Consider the following 23,135-nt stretch of genomic DNA (forward strand, 5'->3'; position numbering starts at 1 on the left):
ATGAACACATTAGCTAGAATTGAAGACATTTAAATAGTGAAAGAATTAGATAAATACAAAAATATAGACTAAAAGTTGCTGAGAATTATTTTTAAATTAACGGTTGAAGTCATGTATCCATAATCCTCTGAAGGCTTCGTAATTTTAAATTCAGTTTCAGGCAGTAATGTGGCCTCTATAGGGAAAACAACAGATTAACTTACTCTGTTAAAAAAAGTATAGCTAAAATGGAATCATTTGCATTTTCTGTTTGTCCATATCTAGATTTGAATGATTGCAGGACTCCTAAGACAAACTGGCACTATAGTAAATGGTGAATGACAATGCTTTTTTAAAAAAATAGCCTGTACTTTTGTTTATATTCTCTGTTGTTTTTGTTTTCTATTTTGTTGATTTCTGTCCTTATATTTATTATTTTTATTCTTTTGTTCTTTTGGATTTGCCAATTTTCAGGTTCTTTAGTTGAATATATAGCTCATTTGTTTTTAGCCATTATTATTTCCTGAAAATGTATTTGAATAAGAACATAAATCTCCCTCTAAAGACTCCTTTTCTTTGTTCAGAAGGTCTTTTAATAACTTTATGGTGTACTCTATACCAAATTTTTTTTTTTTTTGAGGAAGATTAGCCCTGAGCTAACATCTGCTGCCAATCCTCCTCTTTTTGCTGAGGAAGACTGGCCCTGAGGTAACATCCGTGCCAATCTTCCTCTGCTTTATATGTGGGATGCCTACCACAGTGTGGCTTGCCAAGCGGTGCCATGTCCGCACCCGGGATCCAAGCTGGTGAACCCTGGGCCGCCGAAGTGGAACGTGCGAACTTAACCGCTGCGCCACTGGGCCGGCCCCCCTCTATGTGAAAGCTTTGAGGCTGAAATGATTGGCATCATGTGCTGCTATGGTATAGAAGGTTAAAACGTTATTTATTCATATCCTTACTATTTTTAAGGAGAATCTTGACCCTATTCAAAGGAATGGCCTCAGCATAGTGAAGTGACATTTTAAAGGTATAAATCATTGGTATGTTTCTAAGATTCATGAAGGGCTGCCTGAAGGATAAGTCTATTCATTTTTGAATATTAGTAGTTTTCAACTAATTTTTTTGACCTCAACATTGTTAGAGAAAAAACGTTCCTCATCAGTGGCAGTGTCTTTGTTTAAGTGGGGAGCATCTAGTATCAGAATCTCCATATATGTTCCATTCTTCTTTCGGACTCTTGCTGGATTATTGCAGTGGCATCCTGCTTTCCATGCATCTGTTTTGTTTTCCCTCTAAATCTGTTTTTCACTCTCAAAGTTATCTTTCAGAATGGAGATCTAATTACATTGTGTCCTTTCCTGGAAACACTTCAGTGCTTTCTCATTTCTCTTAGGATGAACTCCAATCATGGTCAACTCTGCATGGTATAGTACTACCCATCACTCCGGCCTAATTTTGAACGAGCTTCCTCCTTTTTCTTTAGGATCCAATGACGTTGACCTTGTCTCGTTTGCTGTCTCAGTTTTTCTACACAGAAATTTTGCTCATCCTATTTTCTCTGTCTGCCAGAGCTCCCTCCTCCACCCCTTCTCTCTCAGGCTAACTCCTTATCTCAGTTCATTCATGACTTCCTCAGGGAAAGCCTTCCAGACTTCCCCTTATTGTATGCACTCATACCACTGTTTACTTCCTTTAAATAAATACTTGTATGGTTGTTATTTTATATTTATTTCTTTGACCGTTTGATTGATGTCTTTCACCCCCACCTCTAGATTGAAAACTTCGTGAGAGAAGAAACCATGTCTCTTTCTTGTTTACCTTTGTATCCCCACTTCTTAGAAGGTGGTGAATAAATGTATTTAAATGAATGAATGGCTTTTTTGTTTGTTTGTTTGTTTGTTTGGGAGGACTAACTTTGGATATACATAGCGTTTTTAAGAATCACTGCTTTAGATGTTGTAGATTTTGTCCCTGGATTAAATCAGAACATCAGACATTTGTTACTTTGTTACAATTTTATTTTGCCTTACTTGACAATGTTACTTTGTTTCCTCATGTAATCTTTCTCCTGGATTTTGGCAGCATGCCCTTGGTTCAAATTGGAGTATGCTGTAAGTGATAAACTCTTGTATTGGTTGTGTGGACACTCTTGAGAGTAGTGTTCATTGTATCAAGTACTGTGCATTGTATCAAATAATATTGTCTTTATAAGAACTAAGAGGAGAAATTTCTCTCTGATCTCACTCCCTGAAAAAATTGTGCTTCTCCTGAGCACCTGGTCTGTTTTTGTCTTGGAAGCACTGTTGTTTTATACCTAATCTTTTTTTCCTGAAGCTGAGAGCCAAATTTGCAGCTCGCATTTGAAAATTAGGGGTTTCTGGCACACCCCTGTGTAAACTAATCTCAGTCGTAGCTTCATATTAATCTTTAGAATTTTAACTGTGATTTATTTATGTATTTTACAGTTTGTTCAACCAAAGTCTCTGTAAATAGCTTTCAAGGAATAATAAAACTCCACTAGAGTTTGGATTTTTTCCCTTTTCTTTTAAAGCTAATTTAATCTCCTTGCTGGGTATGAAACAAGTTCAGTTTATCCCTCTACCCTGAAAAAGGGAGGGATAAAGAGGAAAATAAGTTTATTACACATTGGGAGGAATTCTAGGTATTACGTTCTGATTGGGTCATTTGGGAACTGGAAATTTTTTCTTTTGATTTTTTTCTGCTTATGTCACAAAAGCACAGGCATTGCTTTATAAAGAGGTCTGCGGTGGAAAATGGAAGTATCTGTTAGGCTTGGGGATATACAGTTAGCACTTTGTATGCATATGCTTGGAACTTGGCAGCATTTTATTTTAATAGCCCCTCCTACTCTGTGGGTTATGATTGTTGTGGGAGTTCTGATTAAAGGCCTTGGTATTTAGCCTGACTGGATATCAGAGTCACTTTGTTTTCCTTCTGTTGCAAAATAAATTTTTGTACCATCTGATGAAATAAGAGTTGTGCAGTACCATATATAACTCCAGAGACCAGGCATTAGAAGACTGTGGGACAAGTGAGGTTAGCCAAGACCATCATAAGGAGAGATTAGAAGGCACTGTGGAGTGATGACCAAAGATTCCCTCACTTTGACTGGGAGATCAGATCTTAAGATTCTTTCTGAGACCACCTTTGATAGCCCAGTTGTCTTTTCTTTTGGTTTGAATGTAAGTTGGTCCAGCTTTCCCTGTGATATTACTCCATGGGCAGCAGGAAGTGTTAGCAGTATTTCATATTTTTTTCTTGGCTTGCCAGCAAGAAATCTAGGGCTGTGCTGTTATCCACAACCACTTGGATCAACGACTTTAGCTTGCTGTACGTCTAGAGCTTTACAGTATTATTTGTCTTTATTTGTCTCTTTAGTCAATGTTAATAACACATCTTTGATAGATTTTTCAAGTTATATGACCCCCATAGTTGAAACCAGAGCCCTAATGATTCTAGCATTAAAGGGAGTATGTGTTTTCTCTCCAGGGAGATGTATGTCCCTTCAGACACTCCCAGAGAAGATGGTCTCCTGAAGAAGATGGGAAGGAAATATCAAAAATTGTCTAATTATTACATTGTTACATATAGTTATCTGTATATGCAAGCTAATTTTTCCCCCCTGAGGAAGATTGGCCCTGAGCTAACGTCTGTGCCAGTCTTCCTCTATTTTGTGTGGAGAACGATGCCTCAGCACAGCTTGTTGAGTGGTGCATAGGTCCGCGCCCAGGATCTGAACCCACAAACCCCAGCCCACCAAAGCGGAGCGTGTGTACTTAACCACTCCGCCACTGGGCTGGCCCTGCAAGTTAGGTTTTGATGAGGCAAATATTAGTACACATATTATTGGTTCAGGAAGTAAAGATTAGTCGGGCCACATAAAGTTGTAAAAACAAAGGAAGAATTACTTGTAAGAAAAGTGAGTAAGAAGTTATCTGGGGTACAGATAACTTACATAGTTAAACAAAACTTGCAACAGTTGTCATAGGACTATGGAGGATGTTAGGCTAATTAAAATGTATAATTTTGCCCATGTATTTGTACCAAGTCCCATTCCTGAAGGAATTTGTATTTGGGTTGAGGTTTTACAAATTCTAAGATAGGCTTGAGGAATAAAGACAAACCAAGTAAAAGCTGTTGTAGCCGTAGATAGTCAAAGGGATAAGCTGAGTTTCTGCAAGCCTAATACATTCCAGAGGGTATGAGAAGGTATTGGATAAAGGATAAGGATAAAAGTGCTTTGAAGGCTACGGATATTCAGATTTTACCACTGGTAATTTGTGAAGAGAAACTTTATCTGAAACAAAATAAGCTATCTAGGGTCTAAGTGTTCAAGGTCCAGTTATAGGATAAATATAAAATCACGAAAACTCATGTCAGGTAGCTCTTTCATGGCCCGAGTGTTACTAGACACAATTTTCCTTGAGGGGGAATATCTAGTTGGGAGGTGTAAGGTAGGGAGTTAGGCCAGGGCTTAATCAAGAGGACCATACCTAAACTGTGTAGGTTGAGGAAAAAGATCAGAGTAGGCATGGGCAAAGCCTAGACCCAAATGAATTTTCTGTCAAGCATGCTGACAGATTCAGCTAGGCAGTAAATGCAAAATCAGCATGGTGTCAGCTCCTCGTGTCCCTTGTCCCTCTGGATAACACTGAAATCAGAGGCCAGATGATCATAGGCAGCATGAGTTACTGGTAGGGCACTCTGTTGCTAAGGAACAGTTGCCATACTAGGAGAGTGTAGGGTGGTGGGTGAGAAATAGCCTCGTAGCGGTACCTCCCAAGACTGCCTATCTTTGCATATTCTGGAGGATCACAGGGCATTTTGCCAAGGCTTACATCAGCCTGTGGTTGAGCCTTGCCGGTGGGCTTGTGTGGAGACATGCAAGGTTGCCAGGGCACCAGTACAGAGCTGTTCCCCTACGTTATCATCCATGGTAAGGAAGAAATGATGAGGGGAATTTGAGCAAAACCATGAAAAGAAAAGTATTACAAGCAGTAGTTTCAAGTGTCTAGGAATGTGGTGTTCTGTTGGTGTTAGGATAAGCAGCCTACTTCTATAAAGTCTGCTGCTTGACTATGAAGAGATCCTGGACATCCTGACACAGTCGCTTGGTACATTCCAAAAACTGTCTTTTTTGTGGTGATCATACCAGCTTATCCTGGGAAGTTTGTATTCATGAGTAAGGTCTTGGTGATATCATCCATCGAGAATACTTGTATAGTCTTTTATTGAGGCTTTTGTGTTTCTTCCAGAAGACTCAGTTTCTGATCTGTAGCTTGTAACAGGAGCCTTTAGGCAAGTGTAAAGAAAAAGCAGAAACTACCTGTGGAGGTAAGACTGAATGGTTCAGGTTTACTTTAATAGCCAACAATATCAGAATGGAGAAAAGTAGAATCCTCTGTTGAAGCATATCAACTTAGAAGGATTTAGTGAATAATTACCTCAGAATAAGAGCGTATCATGGACAGTGAGGGCATTGACCAATTTCAGTCTTTAATTTATACCATAGTATATTATGATTTTCTCCAGTTGTTTCCATTTAGATATTTAAATCTAGAAATAAAATATTTTAAAGTTTATTTTATTATTCTTTTAAATAACAGCCTTATTGAGATAAAATTCACCCATTTAAAGGATACAATTCACTGGTTTTAGGATAGTCACAGAGTTGCACAACCATTACCACTATTTAATTTTAGAACATTTTCATCAATCCAAAATGGTAGCCCATACTCATTGATGATCACTCTCCATTCCTCCCTCTAAAAAATTTTTATGCTTTAAGGAGCTCAAGTTGGAGGAGAGGTGGTAAAAGAAAGGATGAATGCCCATAGGTTTTGTTGTTGCTGTTTGCATTTTAAATTTTATTATGGTATATGGACAGTAAAGTGCACAATTCTTAAATGTACAACTTGATGAATTTCTACATATATATATATATATATATATATATATATATATGGTAATCACTATGAAGATCAATATACAGAGTATTTCAACACAATAGAAGTCTCCTTAGTACCCCTTTTTTGTCAGTTACAACCCTCCAAGAGGTGATCATTATTCTGACTTGTATTCTGATTAGTTTTGCCTGTTCTTGAAGTGCATACAAATGGAATCAAACAATAGTCTCTTGTCTCTGGCTTCTTTTGCTCGTAATTATGTCCATAAGATTCATCCAAATTGTGTGGAGCAGTAGAATTTTTTTTTTTTTGGCTTTGTGTTATTCCATTACATCTGTAAAGCAGAATTGTCAATTCACCTATCAATGGAGATTTGCGTTGTTTACAGTTTTTTACTATTATGACTAAAGCTGCTAACAACATTCGTATGCTTTTCTTTTGGTGAATCTATGCACTCATTTTTCTTGGGCCATGAGGTTTTATAGTATTATAAAAATTTAGAACTTTTTTATTAAGATAGTCAATGCCAAGCCTGCCCCACAAGAAATTTTCAAGTTGGCCTAAATGGATATATACCGCATTGATTTTATAATAGAAACCAGGGGAAAATAACATTGACTTTATAGCCAGTTTAGGGTGGTATTCATGTGTCTGTTCACATCAACGGGTATCGATATTATACATTCAATCATAGTTAACAGCAGGGCACCATGCTAGAGGTTAGAGATACAACTGTGAAAGACAGCCATGTATGCTGCTTTCACCAACCAATAAAGAAGTTATTTGAAAATAATATAGAGTGCAGTGATAAAGAAATGAGAATTATCAGGGAAGTGCTCAGGATGGACGATCTCACCTAAATCTGGATAGTTAGTGGAGGCCTCTTGGAGGAAGTGACATCTAAACTGGGTCCTAAAGATCAAATTCAGTTTAGCCGAGTGAAGGAGGTGAGAGAGTGGGTGTTTAGAGGAGCAAGGCAATGAGTTTTTAAGGCAGCGTTTTAGGCTTGGAGATTTGAGAAATTGAAAGTAGCTGGGTAAGCAGGGACTCAATTACAAAGGACCTCTTGGCAATATCAAAGAGTTCTGACATCATCATCAGGTAGAAGGGAATCATTGATACCATTTTTTTGTTATGGAAAACTTCAAACACATATAAAGAGAATAGTAGAATGAATCCTCATATACACATCCCACAGTTTGAGCAATACAAACTGATGACCAGTCTTGTTGAGACTACTACTTACTTTGGCAGTGGATTGTTTTGAAGCAAATTTGAGACGTCATATCATCACTGAAGATTTTTAGCAGGAGTGACACTATCTGTTTTGAATTTTGGAAATCACACATTCCTAGTAGTTTTAAAGTATCTTAAAAATGCACACACCATAGTTTGAGTGTTTCTCATTTGCTTCCAATCATACAAAGACATTTGTCTTTCTGCACCACCTTGTACTATTTGTAAGTAGTTTGCATTTTTTCAAACTTTATGGAAGCTTGATTAAATATTAAAATTATTTTATGTATTTATCTTCTCTTGTAGATCAGTTGGTGAATTTTCATTTAAAAATACTATTAAGCATTTTGGCTTCTATAAGTATAAAAATGTCAAATCAATATAAAGGTTTGTTTCTAGGATTCAGCCTCCATAATAGCAAAGATACTAGTTTAGAAAGTGGAATTAGTTTATGGTTTTACTATAAATATTTTTCACAGATTCAAGTTGAGGAATTTACTATCCTGCTTTTGTAGCTCAGGTTTTATTACTTGTCTACATATTGAAATTTCTTTTCTTACTGAAGTTTACTTTGATGATAAGAATTAATATAGAGTGCTTTTATTTTAAAGCTATTTATAACTGTTTATGGGCCATTAAGTTAAAAATTCCTTCCTATAGTTAGAATGTTTGTTTCCTAAAGTGTGTCAGTTTAACTTTTTTTAAAGGTAGTGTAGTAGATGGTGACTATTGCAGTACTTTGGGATGGCACTGCATTCATGCATTTGTTCATTTATTTGGTGAGAGTCAGTGATCTTAATCTAAATCAGATGTTGGCAGACTTTGGCTGCTGAGATAGTTTTTACATTTTGAAGGATTGTTGAAAAAAGAATAATTTGCAACAGAAATCATATGTCGCCATTAAATGTAAAATATTTACTATCCGGGCCTTTACAGAAAAAGTTTGTCAACCCCTGATCTAAATGAATATAACTTAAATTCTTGGCATGTGCTTTTTTTCTTTTGGAAATGTTTCTATAAGATTCATTTTAGAATTGACATTTGAAAATTAAAATTTTCATTGTCTTCTACAGAGAAGATGGTGAATTAGAAGATGGTGAAATAGACGATGCAGCATTTGAAGAAACACAAGAACAGGAAGCAAAAGAGGATGAAAAGCAGAAAAATGAGAAAGCCTACAGAAAATCAAGGAAGAAACACAAGAAAGAAAGAGAGAAGAAAAAATCCAAAAGGAGAAAACGTGAGAAACATAAGGTTAGTTAGAATCTACTTTTTATTCTTTTGGTAAATTTTTATGAAATATAAAATAATGAAAATTAGTATAAATCATTGCCTATTTTCTTATAAAACATGGATTAGATGTTTTTATTTATGTGATTAATAAAGATTATATGAATTATCTTAAAGATTTAAAAAATAAGGTAACTTAATGCAAATTAAAATAAATGTTTGTAATTGATGGAAGATTGTATGCAAGGATGCCACAAACTTAAGGAAAGAAAGTTTCATTCTCTACAGATATGGATTGGCAGTATTGTCATTGTCTATCCATTCATTTATTTACTCATTTATATGTATTATGATGTGCTTGCTGTGGAAGTCTCTGTGCTAATTGCTAGGGGTTATACTAATGAGTGAAATAGTCTCTGCTCCTACAGAGATTACATTGAAATGGGAAGGGGAGAGGCAATAAACAAATGAAAAACAAGTGCTATTAAGAAAACGTTAGGATGCTGGATAGAGAATAATGTGGTTTGGCGTGGGGAAGAAGGGAAACATGCTGACTGAGAACTCAGGGAAAAGCTGGCAACAGTGGTGGGGTAGTTTTTGAAACTCCCTGAATTTCCCCCATAAAAACAGAGTAATTCGCATAGTGAAACTAAAAACTCATTGGCAACATCTGCAAAAAGATGAAGTAATAAGTTATCCCCACAAATGTCAAAAATACAAATGGATAAGGTGAAACCACAGATAGCAAAAAAACCAGTGTAGGATCAGCAACTGCGCATAATGAAGCAGAGGGAAGGTAAAGGAACTTCCAGAAAATAAATTGCCAACAGGTATGCTTCTCAACTGGAAGAGTCCCCACTCAACGTAGAAAAGTCTGTGAAACAAAATGAGAACAACAACAGAAATTGGGAGGGGGCTTTACTATTCCAATTCACATGTGTGTAAAACTGGATGGTGTTGGAATGTTTGGGCCTGTTGAACTCCTAATGCAATCCACCCAGATCTCTTTTCTCAAACAGAGTCCTGCACTGAGGAGATAACTCCTGGGAGTAGGATCTAAATTGAGAGGACAATCATACTAGGGCCAAGGAAAGAAATGATCAGATAAAATGGGGGAAGAGCCCAGGGGTGGGATATCTCAGAAGATATGTAACCATATTTTTTAATACTTCATGCTAACAACAGGAGAAGTAACCCTAGAGAAATAAAGCTAGGAAAGCTGTCCTGGCCCCTGCCCCCTTTTACACACGAGCAACAAGATAGGGCATGATTACATTTTATGTAAGTTATTATTATAAAAAAAGAGAATAATATTCTTTCAGAGAAGAAAGAATACCCACAAAACATATGAAAAACTTAACCTAATATTTCAAAATGATAAAAAAATTAAGAAAACAATATAAGCTATGATCAAACAGCATAAATAATATTTGGGGGGAAAATCCTTTGGTCATCTAGGCATAAAGACCAAGTCCCTTATTAAGAAAAGAAAATCAGATATAAAAAATTTTGATACCAACATTTTATGCCAGAAGATAATGGAATAACATATTTGAATAAGATGTGAGCCAAGGATTTTATATCCAGCTAAATACTGACCTTCAAATATAAAGTCCTCAGAAAAACTGTATATAATAGAATTGAGGAAATATTGTTATTATGAGCCTTCCTATAGAATCTACTAGAGAACAAATTCAGATAATCAAAATGACTAGGTGAGAGAGTGAGTGTGACCTACATAAACGAAAATATTTACTTGTAAAACTAAGACTAAATGATGGACATAAGAGGAGCAGTGTATTATGTATCTCAACATTACAACTATTAAAAAATGTCAGGAAAAGAAGAGTATAAGGTAAGCAGGATAAGCTTACTGATTGTCTTATAGTTATTAACTGTAACTATAGAATAAAAGGATATTACTTCAACTTATTATCCTAGGAATGAATGAGAGAAAGTAGAAGAGGTTATTGCCTAATTTCAATATTGATCCTATTAGTAGACAAATAGTATGCAAAGAAAGCACAGGGACTAAGGTTAAGAAAAAGGCAGTATGAAAGAAATAGTTGAAACAAAAATACAAACCTTTCTAAATACCAAAAGGTATACCCCCCAACAATGCAAAATCCGACTCTCAGCTATGTACCAGAGAAAGATTTAAAAAATGGGTAAAGCTATACCAGCCAAACACAAAGAAAAAGAAGGCAGGAGTCATAATGTTGATATCTGAAAAAGTCAAATTTTAGTCAAAGAGGCATTGAAAGAAGTGAAGGGTATTTTATAATGTTGAAGTTATAATTCACAATGAAGATATGAGTTATTAATATTTTTTATCCCCTAAAACAGCAATTTTCATAAAGCAAGAACTATAAGAGCTGCGAGAAGAAATAAACAGGAGTACACTAATAACAGGAGATACACAGTCTTTTAACCCAAAGAGATTGATCAAGTGGATGTAAAGGTGGTCAGGATATTAAAGAGATATTATAAATATATAGTAAATTCTGAATCCTGAGAACACATCCTCCTCTCAAGTATACTTGGAATATTCATAAAAATGACCATATCTTAGCCTACAAAGAAAATTCCAGTTAATTCGATAGAGTAGAAATAGAACAAAGAGAAATCTGAAACCACAATGCAATAAAACTAGACGTTAATAACAGTCAAAAACCAAAAATGCCTTTCTGTTTTATAATTCAAGTACTTGCTACAAAGAGCCTGTGGAACACAGGGGAAACAGATTATAACTGCAGAATTTCATGAAAATAATTATAAAATATCTATGGAATATAGCTAAAGCAATTATCAGAAGAAAAATTATAGTATTAAAAGGTACAAAAATAGCAAAGCAAAACAAAAGAAATAAAAAGGAAGGACTTACAGTTCTAAGCAGAACTTAAATTAGAATGAAAAAAACAGTGGTTATTAAAAAAGATCAACAACATATATAAATCATTGGCCAAACGAATCAAGAAACAAAGGGAAAAATAAAAATAAAATTAGATGTGTTGAGGCTAAGAACTTTCAAAACCATCAAGTACTGGCTTTTTTTCAACAGCGCTTCCTTTAATTTATCTTATCTTCTCTCACAGATGTATACTTTGAACATTGTGCTTGAAAATCATAACTAGATCACATAGTTCAGTAGATACATTTTACACTTTCAATGTTACTGAATGTAACAGTGTTGCTAAATTTTCTGCGACTATATAAGAAGGATCTCCCCTCTTCCAGTTTTGATAAGATATCTCTTACTTTCCTTTAAGTTGCCTCAGAGTCCAGAATTTTGCTAACCATCATGCAAGGCAATTTAAGCTTTTGCTAATGCTCTCTTTAAAGTTCTTCCAGTTTCCATTCACTGCCTGGTTCCAAAACCACTGCTACCTTTTAGATACTTGTTATGGCAGCACAGCATTTCCAGACCCCAAATCCGTATTAGTTAACTATTGCTTCATAACGTATTACCCCAAACTTAGAAGCTTAAAACAACAAAAATTTCTCTCTCAGTTTCTGTGGTTCAGGAATCTGGGTGCAGCTTAACTAGGTGATTCTGGCTTAGCATTTTTCATGAGGTTGCAGTCATCTCAAGGCTCGACTGAGGCAGGATCCTCTTGCAGGTTCACTCATGTGGCTCTTGGCAGGCCACAGTTCCTCACTATGTGGACCTCTCTACAGGCTGCCTCGGTGTCCTCATGATGTCAGCTGGCTTCCTCCAAAGCATGTGAACCAAGAGTAAGAGGAAGGAAGAGAAAGCACCCAAGATGAAAGCTACAGTCTTTTTTATAACTAATCTCAGAAGTGATAGTACCATCACTTCTGACATATTCTATTTGGTAGAAACAAGTTACTAAGTCTAGCCCACACTCAAGAGGAGAGGAAATAATCTCCACTTCTTGCAGGAAGGAGTAATAAAGAATCTGTGGACTTATCTTTAATACCACCGTCCAAGAATAGATTGGAAAACCTGAAAAGAAAGGATATATGGAGTGACCCTAAAATATTACAGTAGAGTAAAGCCTCTGTTATTAAAGCAGTGTGATATTGGTGCATGGAAAAATAGACCAATGGAGCAGAAAAGAAAACTCAGAAATAGAGTGAATGCATGTGGAAATTGGTATGTGATATAGGAGCATCTCAAACCAGTGTGAAAAGGTGAACTTTTTAATAAGCGTAGTTGAGGGAATTGGGTAGTGCTATGGACATAACAGAGGATTCATTTCTTACATTGGATAAATTCCAGATAGGTCAAAGATTTAAATGTAAAAAAATGAAACTTATACAAGTATTAGAGTAAAGCATGAGTGAAGTACTCTTTTACCTGGGAGTGGAGAAATCTTCTTAACTATGATTCAGGGCCTGAGAACAGTAAGGAATTAGTAAACTTCTCTATGTGAAAAGCATAAAAGGAAAAAGGACATTTACTGTGTCCTTTGAATTGAGAATCTCTACTCCCCCTCTGCCCCTCACTCCAGGACCTGCAGTCCAACAGAACTTCAGAGTTTTGGGGCCAAGAAGCACAAATTCCCCACTGGGAGTATGAGAAGATTCATTTCTACTGAACCCACAAATTTTAGCTTTGGTTCAAAGTATATAGCATATTTCTTTGATTTTGCATGAAAAACCAATTCTTGCATTAGAAAGTAAGTAAAACAACTGTTAATGAAGAGGGTACATTCTAGCATCCATTTTGCTGAAAATTTTTAACTACAGTTAGAAATATAACAGGATGTTGTACCAGTTCAGTGTACTTTGTTTTTGCTTTCAACCTAGGGCTCTTTCCTATTGGCTGCTCCCAGAGGAGTTTTTTCTTCCGTCCATTCTAGGCTAGAAGGTTATACAAGCTCAGGTAGGAAGGCTGAGATCAATGCCTTCCTCCTGAGATGCTGCAACTAGTCCTCACACCCCTTTGCCCTCAGGTTAACTTTATTAAACTTTCTCTCTAACGTTTGTTAATTTATTTGTCTGTAAACTCTTCAACTAGCCTGAACTGATCAGATAATACATAAGAATTTATTGGCTAATGTTATGATAAATACTTAGATTAAAGAAGAGGAAAAATAATCCTGTCTATGAAGAGCTTTGATTTTATTTGGTGAGATTATAACCATAACCATAAAACATAACAATAAATGGTCAGTGGTTGATGGTCAGTCATAACGATAAATAATTATCAAATAAAATAGTATGTAATAAAATGCTAACGTGTAGTATAAAGTTAGCCATTTTGCAATGTGCTAATTGTACAGTTCAGATAATATATGTAAAATATAGTGATAAAAGGGGGAGAATAATAGGATTAGAGTTGATGTAGAAGAATAGGATGAGGAAAGGAGAAAATACTTCCAGTGGTGGGAAATATCATGAACAGAGGCTGCAGGAGTGTTTCATGTATGAAAGAGACCTCACTGAGATTAGCTAGATTTAGACGTGTTCTCATTGTAAAGGAGGCAGAACTAACGGTGAGGTAAGCCAATTTTGGGGAGGTCTTGAAAGTAACACAGAGTTGCTTAATATTATTTTTTTTTTTTTGGATTGGCTACCTGAGCTAACATCTGTTGCTAGTCTTCTTTTTGTCTTCTCCCAAAAGCCCCCCCGAGTACGTAGTTGTATAGTCTGGTTGTAGGTCCTTCTGGCTCTGCTGTATGGGACGCCACCTCAGCATGGCTTGATAAGCAGTGCTAGGTTTGCACCCAGCATCCAAACCAGTGAAACCCTGGGCTGCCAAAGTGGAGTGTGCGAACTTAACCATTCCAGCCACAGGGCTGACCCCCAGAGTTGCTTAATATTGATGTGCTGATCTGAAGAAAACATTTTAGATGATATAAGGCATGTTTACATGATAAGTGTCATTTTAGGGTGGTTAACCAGCAGAAGCGTCAGGGTGCCGGGTGGACTGGATGTTTTGAGGGATGTGAGGGAGACAGTCCAGGAGACAGTTTTGTTTGTTTGTTCAAATTGGCCATGGAAGTACATTTGTGTACTATTTGTTCATGATTACTGAGGTAACATGAAGTTAATTATTTAAAAATTCAATTTTGACAGAAATAGATAAAAAGAGAAGGCCCTTGTAATCTCACTCCCCAGAAATAACAGTTGGTATGTAGTCTTCCAGATATTATTCTCATGCATGTGCTAACATATAATGTTGTTATTTCTACTATATAATCTTTGTTTTAGACAGATTGTATTGGAATTTGTTTGTTATTTTGCAGGATGAGAGGCTGACCCAAGTTTATGGTAGGAAGAATGGTGAGAAATAGATAAATCTAAGAAATTCCATAGCAGAAATTGATGAAACAGAGAGGAGTGAAAGGAAGGAATCAAAGACAACTCTCACATTTTTAGCTAAGGAGTATGGTGCTGTTATTATTAATAGATAAATGTCAGAAAGTAGGTAGTATTTGTAGAAAAAGTGATAACGTATTTTAATTTAGATATGGTGAGTTTGAGGCAAAATGAAATTCCCAGAGGGAATTCTACTGAATGAACTGGAAATACAAGGAGAGTTTCCATTCAAAATGTATTCTTGGGGGTAATTTTTGAAAAGTGCGTGAGAGCCGAAGCTTTGAGAGAGAGTGCTTGCTTAAGGGAATGTGTGAAGAGAACAGAGCTTTTGGGATGCTTAGGGCAAAGCAGTATAAAGTGAAGTAGGAGAGACCTCAGAACTATGGGAAGCCTTTTCCACTTTGTAAACATCCCAGATAGCATTCAGCATGTCTCTCAAAAATATTCGATGAATATCTGCTTTGTGATTGAGGAAGACAGAAAAAATTTCAAGAGTCTTTGAATATGGTCTTCAAAATGGTTTTTTTTTTCACGGTAGAAGCTGTATACTTCAAGAAAAGTAGAAAATTCAAAGATATAAAAAGAAAAAGAAGCGACCTAAAATTAAACTAAGTAGACTAACTACTGTTAACATTTTGGTGTATTTCCTTCAAGTCTTTCTTTTCTGTGATTTTTTTCTTAATATTGGAGAAATAGTGTTTAATTGATTTTATATTTTACATTCTCACTTAATGTGACAGGTAAACATTTTGTTATGTTACTATAAAATCTTCCAAAATAACATTTTAATTGATTGCTATGTACTATAATAAATCATTCTCTTAGTGTTGAACATGGAGGCCGTTTGCAGTAAATCTTGAAGGACAGATAGGAGTTAACTAGTTGGCCAAAGAGATACAGAGAATATAAAAGCACGTAAGTGTGGAAAGGATGGCCTGTTTGGAGGAAGACACTGAAGTCCCTAAATTCTGTCACTATTTGAATATTTAAGGGGGTCACTCAGTGGCTTTCCTGTTAATTAGTTCCTGAACTATGGTTTTTGGCATCTTTACTCCTGATGATGTGATGTTGTTTAACAGTTCTATAGAAAACATAATAATTTAGACTTGAACTTTAGTACTTATCAACCAAGTGTATTGGAGGAAATAATCCACCAATGTGTTATAGGTAAAATAACAAAAATTAAAGGAATACTTTCAAACACTGAACAGATATCAAACAATACCAAAAAAAAGGGAGGAAAAAAAAGAAACACAAAAATTCTGAAATAAAAAAATATACCATCCTTTTCACTTAAAATTTTGATAACTTTAAATTACCTTCTATTATTTCAAGCTATTTTTAGTATAGTTCAATTTGCTAATTTCAGGTTAATAATTACTCCTTTTTTTATTGAGGTCATAATAGTTTATGATATTAGGAAATTTCAGTTGTACATTACTATTTGTCAGTCACCATATATAAGTGCCTCATAATTTACCCCTTACGCTCACCCCTCAATCTTCTTCCCCACTGGTAACCACTAATGTGTTCTCTTTGTCCATGTGTTTGTTTATCTACCATGTATGAGTGAAATTAACACTATGTTTGTCTTTCTCTGTCTGGCTTATTTTGCTTAACATAATATCCTCAAGCCCCATCCATGTTGCAAATGGGACGATTTGGTCTTTTTTATGGCTGAGTAGTATTCCATTGTATATATATACCACAGCTTCTTTATCCATTAGTCAGTGGGCACTTGGGTTGCTTCCACATCTTGGCTTTTGTGAATAATGCTGCAGTGAACATAGGAGTGCATAAGACTCTTTGAATTGTTGATTTCAAGTTCTTTGGATAAGTACGCAATAGTGGGATAGCTGGGTTGTATGGTATTTCTATTTTTAATTTTTTGAGAACTCTCCATACTGTTTTCCATAGTGGCTACACCAGTTTGCATTCCCACTAGCAATGTCTGAGGGTTCCCTTTTCTCCACATCCTCTCCAACATTTGTTATGTTTTGTCTTGGTAATTATAGCCATTCTAACATGTGGTAGGTGATGTCTCATTGTAATTTTGATTTGCATTTCCCTGATGATTAGTGATGTTGAACATCTTTTCATGTGCCTGTTGGCCATCTGTATATCTTTGGAAAAGTATTTGTTCATATCCTCAGCCCATTTTTTGATCAAGTTGTGCATTTTTTTGTTGTTGAGTTATATGAGTTCTTTATATATTTTGGAATTTAACCTCTGTTGGATATATGATTTGCAAATATTTTCTGCCAGTTGTCTTTTTGTTTTGTTCCTAATTTCCTTTGCCTTGCAGAAGCTCATTAGTCTGATGTAGTCCTATGTGTTTATTTTTTTGTTTTGTTTCCCTTACCTGAGAAGATGTGGTATTCGAAAAGATGCTGCAAGGACTGATGTCAAAGAGTCTACTGCCTGTATTTTCTTCTAAGAGTTTTATGGTTTCACATCTTACCTTCAAGTCTTGAATCCATTTTGAGTTAATTTTTGTCTATGGCAAAAGATAATGATCTACTTTCATTCTTTTGCATGTGGCTGTCCATTTTTCCCAACACCATTTATTGAAGGGTCTTTCTTTCTACATTGTATCTTCTTGGCTCCCTTGTTGAAGATTAGCTGTCCATAGATGTGTGGTTTTATTTTTGGGCTTTCAATTCTCTTCCATTGATCTGTGTGTCTGTTTTTGTACTAGTACCACGCTGTTCTGATTACTATAGCTTTGTAGTATATTTTAAAGTCAGGGATTGTGATGCCTCCAGCTTTGTTCTTTTTTCTCAGGATTGCTTTAGCTATTTGGGGTCTTTTGTTGCTCCATATGGATTTTAGGATTCTTTGTTCTATTTCCATGAAAGATGTCATTGGGATTCTGAGTGGGATTGCATTGAATCTGTAGATTGTTTTAGGTAATATGGACATTTTAACTATGTTTATTCTTCCAATCCACATTCATGGAATATCTTTCCATTTATTTATGTCATCATCAGTTTCTTTCAATAATGTCTTATAGTTTTTCATTGTATGGATCTTTCACCTCCTTGGTTAAATTTATTCCTAGATATTTTATTCTTTTTGTTGCAATTGTAAATGGGATTGTATTCTTGAGTTCTCTTTCTGTTAGTTCATGATTAAAGTATACAAATCCAACTGATTTTTGTAAGTTGCTTTTGTGCTCTGCAACTTTGCTGTAGTTGTTGATTATTTCTAATAGTTTTTCAAGGCATTCTTTAGGGTTTTCTCTATATAGGATCATGTCATCTTCAAACTGTGAGAGTTTCACTTCTTCCTTGCCAATTAGGGTGCCTTTTATTTCTTTTTCTGGCCTAATTGCTCTGGCCAAAACCTCCAGTACTATGACTAATAAAAGTGGTGTGAGTGGGCACTGTTGTCTTGTTCCTGTTCTCAGAGGGATGGCTTTCAGTTTTTCCCCATTGAGTATGATGTTGGCTGTGGGGTTGTCACATATGGGCTTTATTATGTTGAGGTAATTTCCTTCTATCCCCATTTTGTTGAGAATTTTTATTATAAATGGATGTTAGATCTTGTCACATGCTTTCTCTGCATCTCTTGAGATGATCATGTGATTTTTATTCCTCATTTTGTTAATGTGATGTATCACAGTGGTTGATTTGCAGATGTTGAACCATCTCTGTGTTGCTGGTATAAATTCCACTTGATCATGGTGTATGTTCCTTTTAATGTATTAGTGTATTTAGTTTGTCAATATTTTGTTGAGGATTTTTGCGTCTACATTCATCAGTGATATTAGCCTGTAATTTTCCTTCTTTGTGTTGTCTTTGGCTTTCGGATCAGGGTGATTTTGGCCTCATAGAATGAGTTTGGCAGTGTTTTGTCATCTTCAATTGTTTGGAATAATTTGAGAAGTAGAGGCATTAAATCTTTGAATGTTTGGTAGAATTCTCCAGAGAAGTCATCTGGTCCTGCACTTCTATTTTTTGGGAAGTTTTTGATTACTGCTTCTATCTCTTTACTTGTGATTGGTCTCTTCAGATTCTCTATTTCTTCTTGATTCAGTTTTGAGAGTCTAAGAATTTATCCATTTCTTCTAGATTGTCCAATTTGTTGGCATATAGTTTTTCATAGTATTCTATTGTAATCCTTTGTATTTCTGTGGTGTCTATTGTAATTTCTCTTCTTTCATTTCTAGTTTTATTTGTTTGAGCCCTCTTTCTTCTTAGTAAGTCTGGCTAAGGGTTTGTCAATTTTGTTTATTTTCCCAAAGAACCAGTTCTTTATATTGATCCTTTCTACTGTTTTTTTTTTTTTCAATTTCATTTATTTCTGCTCTTATTATTTGTTTTGCTGACTTTGGGCTTTGTTTGTTCTTCTTTTTCTAGTTCTGTTAGGTGACATTTAAGATTGTGTATTTGAGATTTTTCTTGCTTGTTAAGGTGGGTGTGAATTACTATGAATTTCCCTCTTAGGACTGCTTTTGCTGCATCCCATATGAGTTGGTATGGTGTATTTTCATTTTCATTTGTCTGTAGATATTTTCTGATTTCTCCTTTAATTTCTTCAGTGATCCATTTGTTCAGTAGCATGTTGTTAAGTCTCCACATATTTGTCACTTTGCCAGCTTTTTTCTTGTAGTTGATTTCTAGTTTCATAGCATTATGGTTGGAAAAGATGCTTGATATGATTTCAGTCTTCTTAAATTTACTGAGGCTTGCCTTGTTTTGTAACATATGGTCTATCTTTGAGAATGTTCCTTGTACACCTGAGAAGAATGTGTATTCTGCTGATTTTGGATGGGGCGTTCTATATGTATTTGTTAAGTCCATCTGGTCTAGTTTTTCATTTAGTTCCACTATATCCTAGTTGCCTTTCTGCTGGATGGTCTGTCCATTGATGAAAGTGGGGTGTTAAGGTCCCCTACTATTATTGTGTTGCTGTTAATATCTCCTTTTAGGTCAATTAATAGTTGCTTTATGCACTTTGGTACTCCTGTGTTAGGAGCATGGTTAGTTATAAGTGTTATTTCCTCTTGGTGGAATGTCCCTTTTATCATTATATACTGCCCCTCTTTGTCTCTCATTGCCTTTTTTATTTTGAGGTCTGCTTTGTCAGATACAAGTATGGCAATGCCTGCTTTCTTTTGTTTGTCGTTGGCTTGGAGTGTCATCTTCCATGCCTTCACTCTGAGCCTGTGTTTATCTTTAGAGCTGAGATGTGTTTTCTGGAGGCAGCATATTGTTGGGTCTTGTGTTTTAATCCATCCAGCCACTGTCTTTTGATTGGAGAATTCAATCCATTTATATTTAGAATGATTATTGATATATGAGGGCTTAATTCTGCCATTCTCTCTCTTGTTTTCCAGTTCTGTATTTCCCTTGTTTCTGGTCCCGTGTATTTCCACCTGCCATTTCAGTTTGGTGATTTTCTGTGATAGTTTTCTCAGTTTTCTCTTTGTTTATCATTTGTGTCTCTGAGTTTTTGTTTAGTGGTTACTGTGAGCTTTGCATAAAAGTTCTTGTAGATGAGAGAGTCCATTTTCTGATAGCTTCTTATCTCCTTAGCCTAATCAGATTCCATCCCTTTCCTCTTCCCCATCTAAGTTATTGTTGTCACAACATATTCCATTTTGTGTTGTGAGTTCATGATTAAAACAAAATGATTATACTTATTTTTTTATGCTTTCCTTCCCTTTATCTTTAATGTTATAATTGTTTGCTAATCTGTTCTGATAGAGAGCTTCAATTTTCTGATTTTGTCTATTTATCTCCTTGCTCAAGTCTTTGTAAACCTTTTCATTTTGTTTTTCATGTACGAGGGCCTTCTTTTTTTTTTTTCTTTCTAGGAAGATTAGCCCTGAGCTAACTACTGCCAATCTTCCTCTTTTTGCTGAGGAAGACTGGCCCTGAGCTAATATCCATGCCCATCTTCCTCTGTTTTATACGTGGGACGCCTACCACAGCATGGCACTTGCCAAGCAGTGCCATGTCTGCACCCGGGATCCGAACTGGTGAACCCCGGGCCGCCGAGAAGCGGAACGTGTGAACTTAACTGCTGCACCGCCTGGCTGGCCCCACGAGGGCCTTCTTGATCATATCTTGTATGGGGTTCTTGTGGTGATGAACTCCCTCAGCTTTTGTTTATCTGGGAAAGTTTTTATTTCTCCATCATATCTGAAGGGTATTTTCACTGGATGTTCTTTTTCTTTTTTCTGTTGAATCATGTTTTTGTTTACTTTTGTATGTACATAATATATTTTTAATTCTGTGTAGATTACATCATGTTCACCACCCGAAAACTAATTATAGTCCATCCCCTCACATGTGAGCTTAATCACCCCTTTTGCCCACCTTCCTCCCCCCTTCCCCTATGGTAACCACCAATCTAATCTCCAATGCTATGTGTTTGTTTGTCGTTTTTATCTTCTACTTATGAGTGAGATCATATGGTATTTGACTTTCTCCCTCTGACTTATTTCACTCAGCATAATACCCTCAAGGTCCATCCATGTTGTCACAAATGGCCGGATTTCATCATTTTTTATGGCTAAGTTGTAGTCCATCATGTATAAATACCACATCTTCTTTATCCATTTGTCCCTTGATGGGCACCTAGGTTGCTTCCAAGTCTTGGCTATTGTGTATAATGCTGTAATGAACATAGGGGTGCAAGTATCTTTATGCCTTTGTGTTTTCAAGTTCTTTGGATAAATACCCAGCAGTGGAATAGCTGGATCATATGGTAGATCTATCCTTAATTTTCTGAGGATACTCCATACTGCTTTCCATGGTGGCTGCACCAGTTTTCACTGCCACCAGTAGTGAACAAGGGTTCCCTTCTCTCCACACCCTCTCCAACATTTGTTGTTTCCTGTCTTGTTAATTATAGCCATTCTGACTGGAGTGAGGTGATACCTCATTGTAGTTTTGATTTGCATTTCCCTGATAGCTAATGATGTTGAGCATCTTTTCATATGCCTGTTGGCCATCCGTATATCTTCTTTAGAGAAATCTCTGTTCAGATCTTTTGCCCATTTTCTAATTGGATTGTTGGTATTTTGTTGTTGAGCTGTATTGGTTCTTTGTATATTTTGGATATTAACCCCTTATCTGATATGTGGTTTGCAGATATCTTCTTCCAATTGTTAGCTTGTCTTTTCGTTTTGTTGATGGTTTCCTTTGCTGTGCAGAAAGGATCCACATTGGAAAAGAAGAAGTGAAACTGTCACTCTTTGCAGATGACATGATTTTATATCTAGAAAACCCTAAGGATTCCACTAAAAAACTTTTAGAAACAATAAAGGAATACAGTCAAGTTGTGGGATACAAAATCAACGTACCAAAATCGGTTGTGTTTCTAGTTTCTATACACTAACAATGAAGTAGTAGAAAGAGAAATTAAGAATACAATCCCATTTACAGTTGCAACAAAAAGAATAAGATACCTAGGAATAAACTTAACCAAAGAGGTGAAAGATCTGTACAATGAAAACTATAAAACATTGTTGAAAGAAATCGAAGAAGACACAAAGAAACGGAAAGATATTCCATGCTCTTGGATTCGAAGAATTAACATTGTTAAATGTCTGTACTTCCTAAAGCAATCTGTAGATTCAACACAATCCCTATCAAAGTTCCAACAAGATTTTTCACAGATATAGAACAAAGAGTCCTAAAATTTATATGGAACATCAAAAGACCCCAAATAGCCAATGGATTCCTGAGAAAAAACAAAGCTGGAGGTATCACACTCCCTGGTTTCAAAATATACTACAAACCCATAGTAACCAACACGGCATGGTACTGGCGCAAAAACAGACACACAGATCAATAGAGAAGAATTGAGAGCCCAGAAGTAAACCCACACATTTATGGACAGCTAATATTCGACAAGGGAGCCAAGAGCATACCATGGAGAAAGGAGAGTCTCTTCAATAAATGATGTTGGGAAAACTGGACAGCCACATGCAAAAGAATGAAAGTAGACCATTCCCTTACACCATGCACAAAAATCAACTCAAAATGGATTCAAGACTTGATTGTAAGACCTGAAAGCATGAAACTTCTGGAAGAAAACATAGACAGTATGCTCTTTGACACCGGTCTGAGCAGCATATTTTCAAGTCCCATGTCTGACCGGGCAAGGGAAACAAAAGACAAAATGAACAAATGGGACTACATCAAACTAAAAAGCTTCACTGGATATTCTTGGTTGGAAGTTTTTGTCTTTCAGTATTTTGAATATATCAATCCCCTCTCTCCTAGCCTGTAAGGTTTCTGCTGAGAAATCTGCTGAAAGCCTGATAGGAGTTCCTTTCTGGGTTATTTTCTTCTGCCTTGCTGCCTTAATATTTTTTCTTTGTCATTGACTTTTGCCGGTTTTACTAATACATGCCTTGGAGAAGGTGTTTTTACATTCATGTAGTTAGGAGTTCTATTAGCTTCTTTTACATGTAATTCTAGCTCCTTCGCCAGGTTTGGGAAATTCTCAACTATTATT

At 35.9% G+C, this 23,135-nt stretch overlaps 1 protein-coding gene across 1 annotated transcript in view; it reads left to right on the plus strand.

Annotated features, from left to right (window-relative positions):
• Nucleotides 1-23,135, plus strand: part of ZC3H6 (zinc finger CCCH-type containing 6) — a 62,681-nt gene that overhangs the window by 13,710 nt on the left and 25,836 nt on the right. Inside the window, exon 2 of the mRNA XM_014852729.3 lies at nt 8,216-8,396. Within this exon, the coding sequence (XP_014708215.2) occupies nt 8,216-8,396 (181 nt within the window). The remainder of the gene's footprint in view (nt 1-8,215; nt 8,397-23,135) is intronic.

Source organism: Equus asinus, chromosome 6 (genome assembly GCF_041296235.1).
Source record: "Equus asinus isolate D_3611 breed Donkey chromosome 6, EquAss-T2T_v2, whole genome shotgun sequence".
Classification (NCBI taxonomy): Eukaryota; Metazoa; Chordata; class Mammalia; order Perissodactyla; family Equidae; genus Equus; species Equus asinus.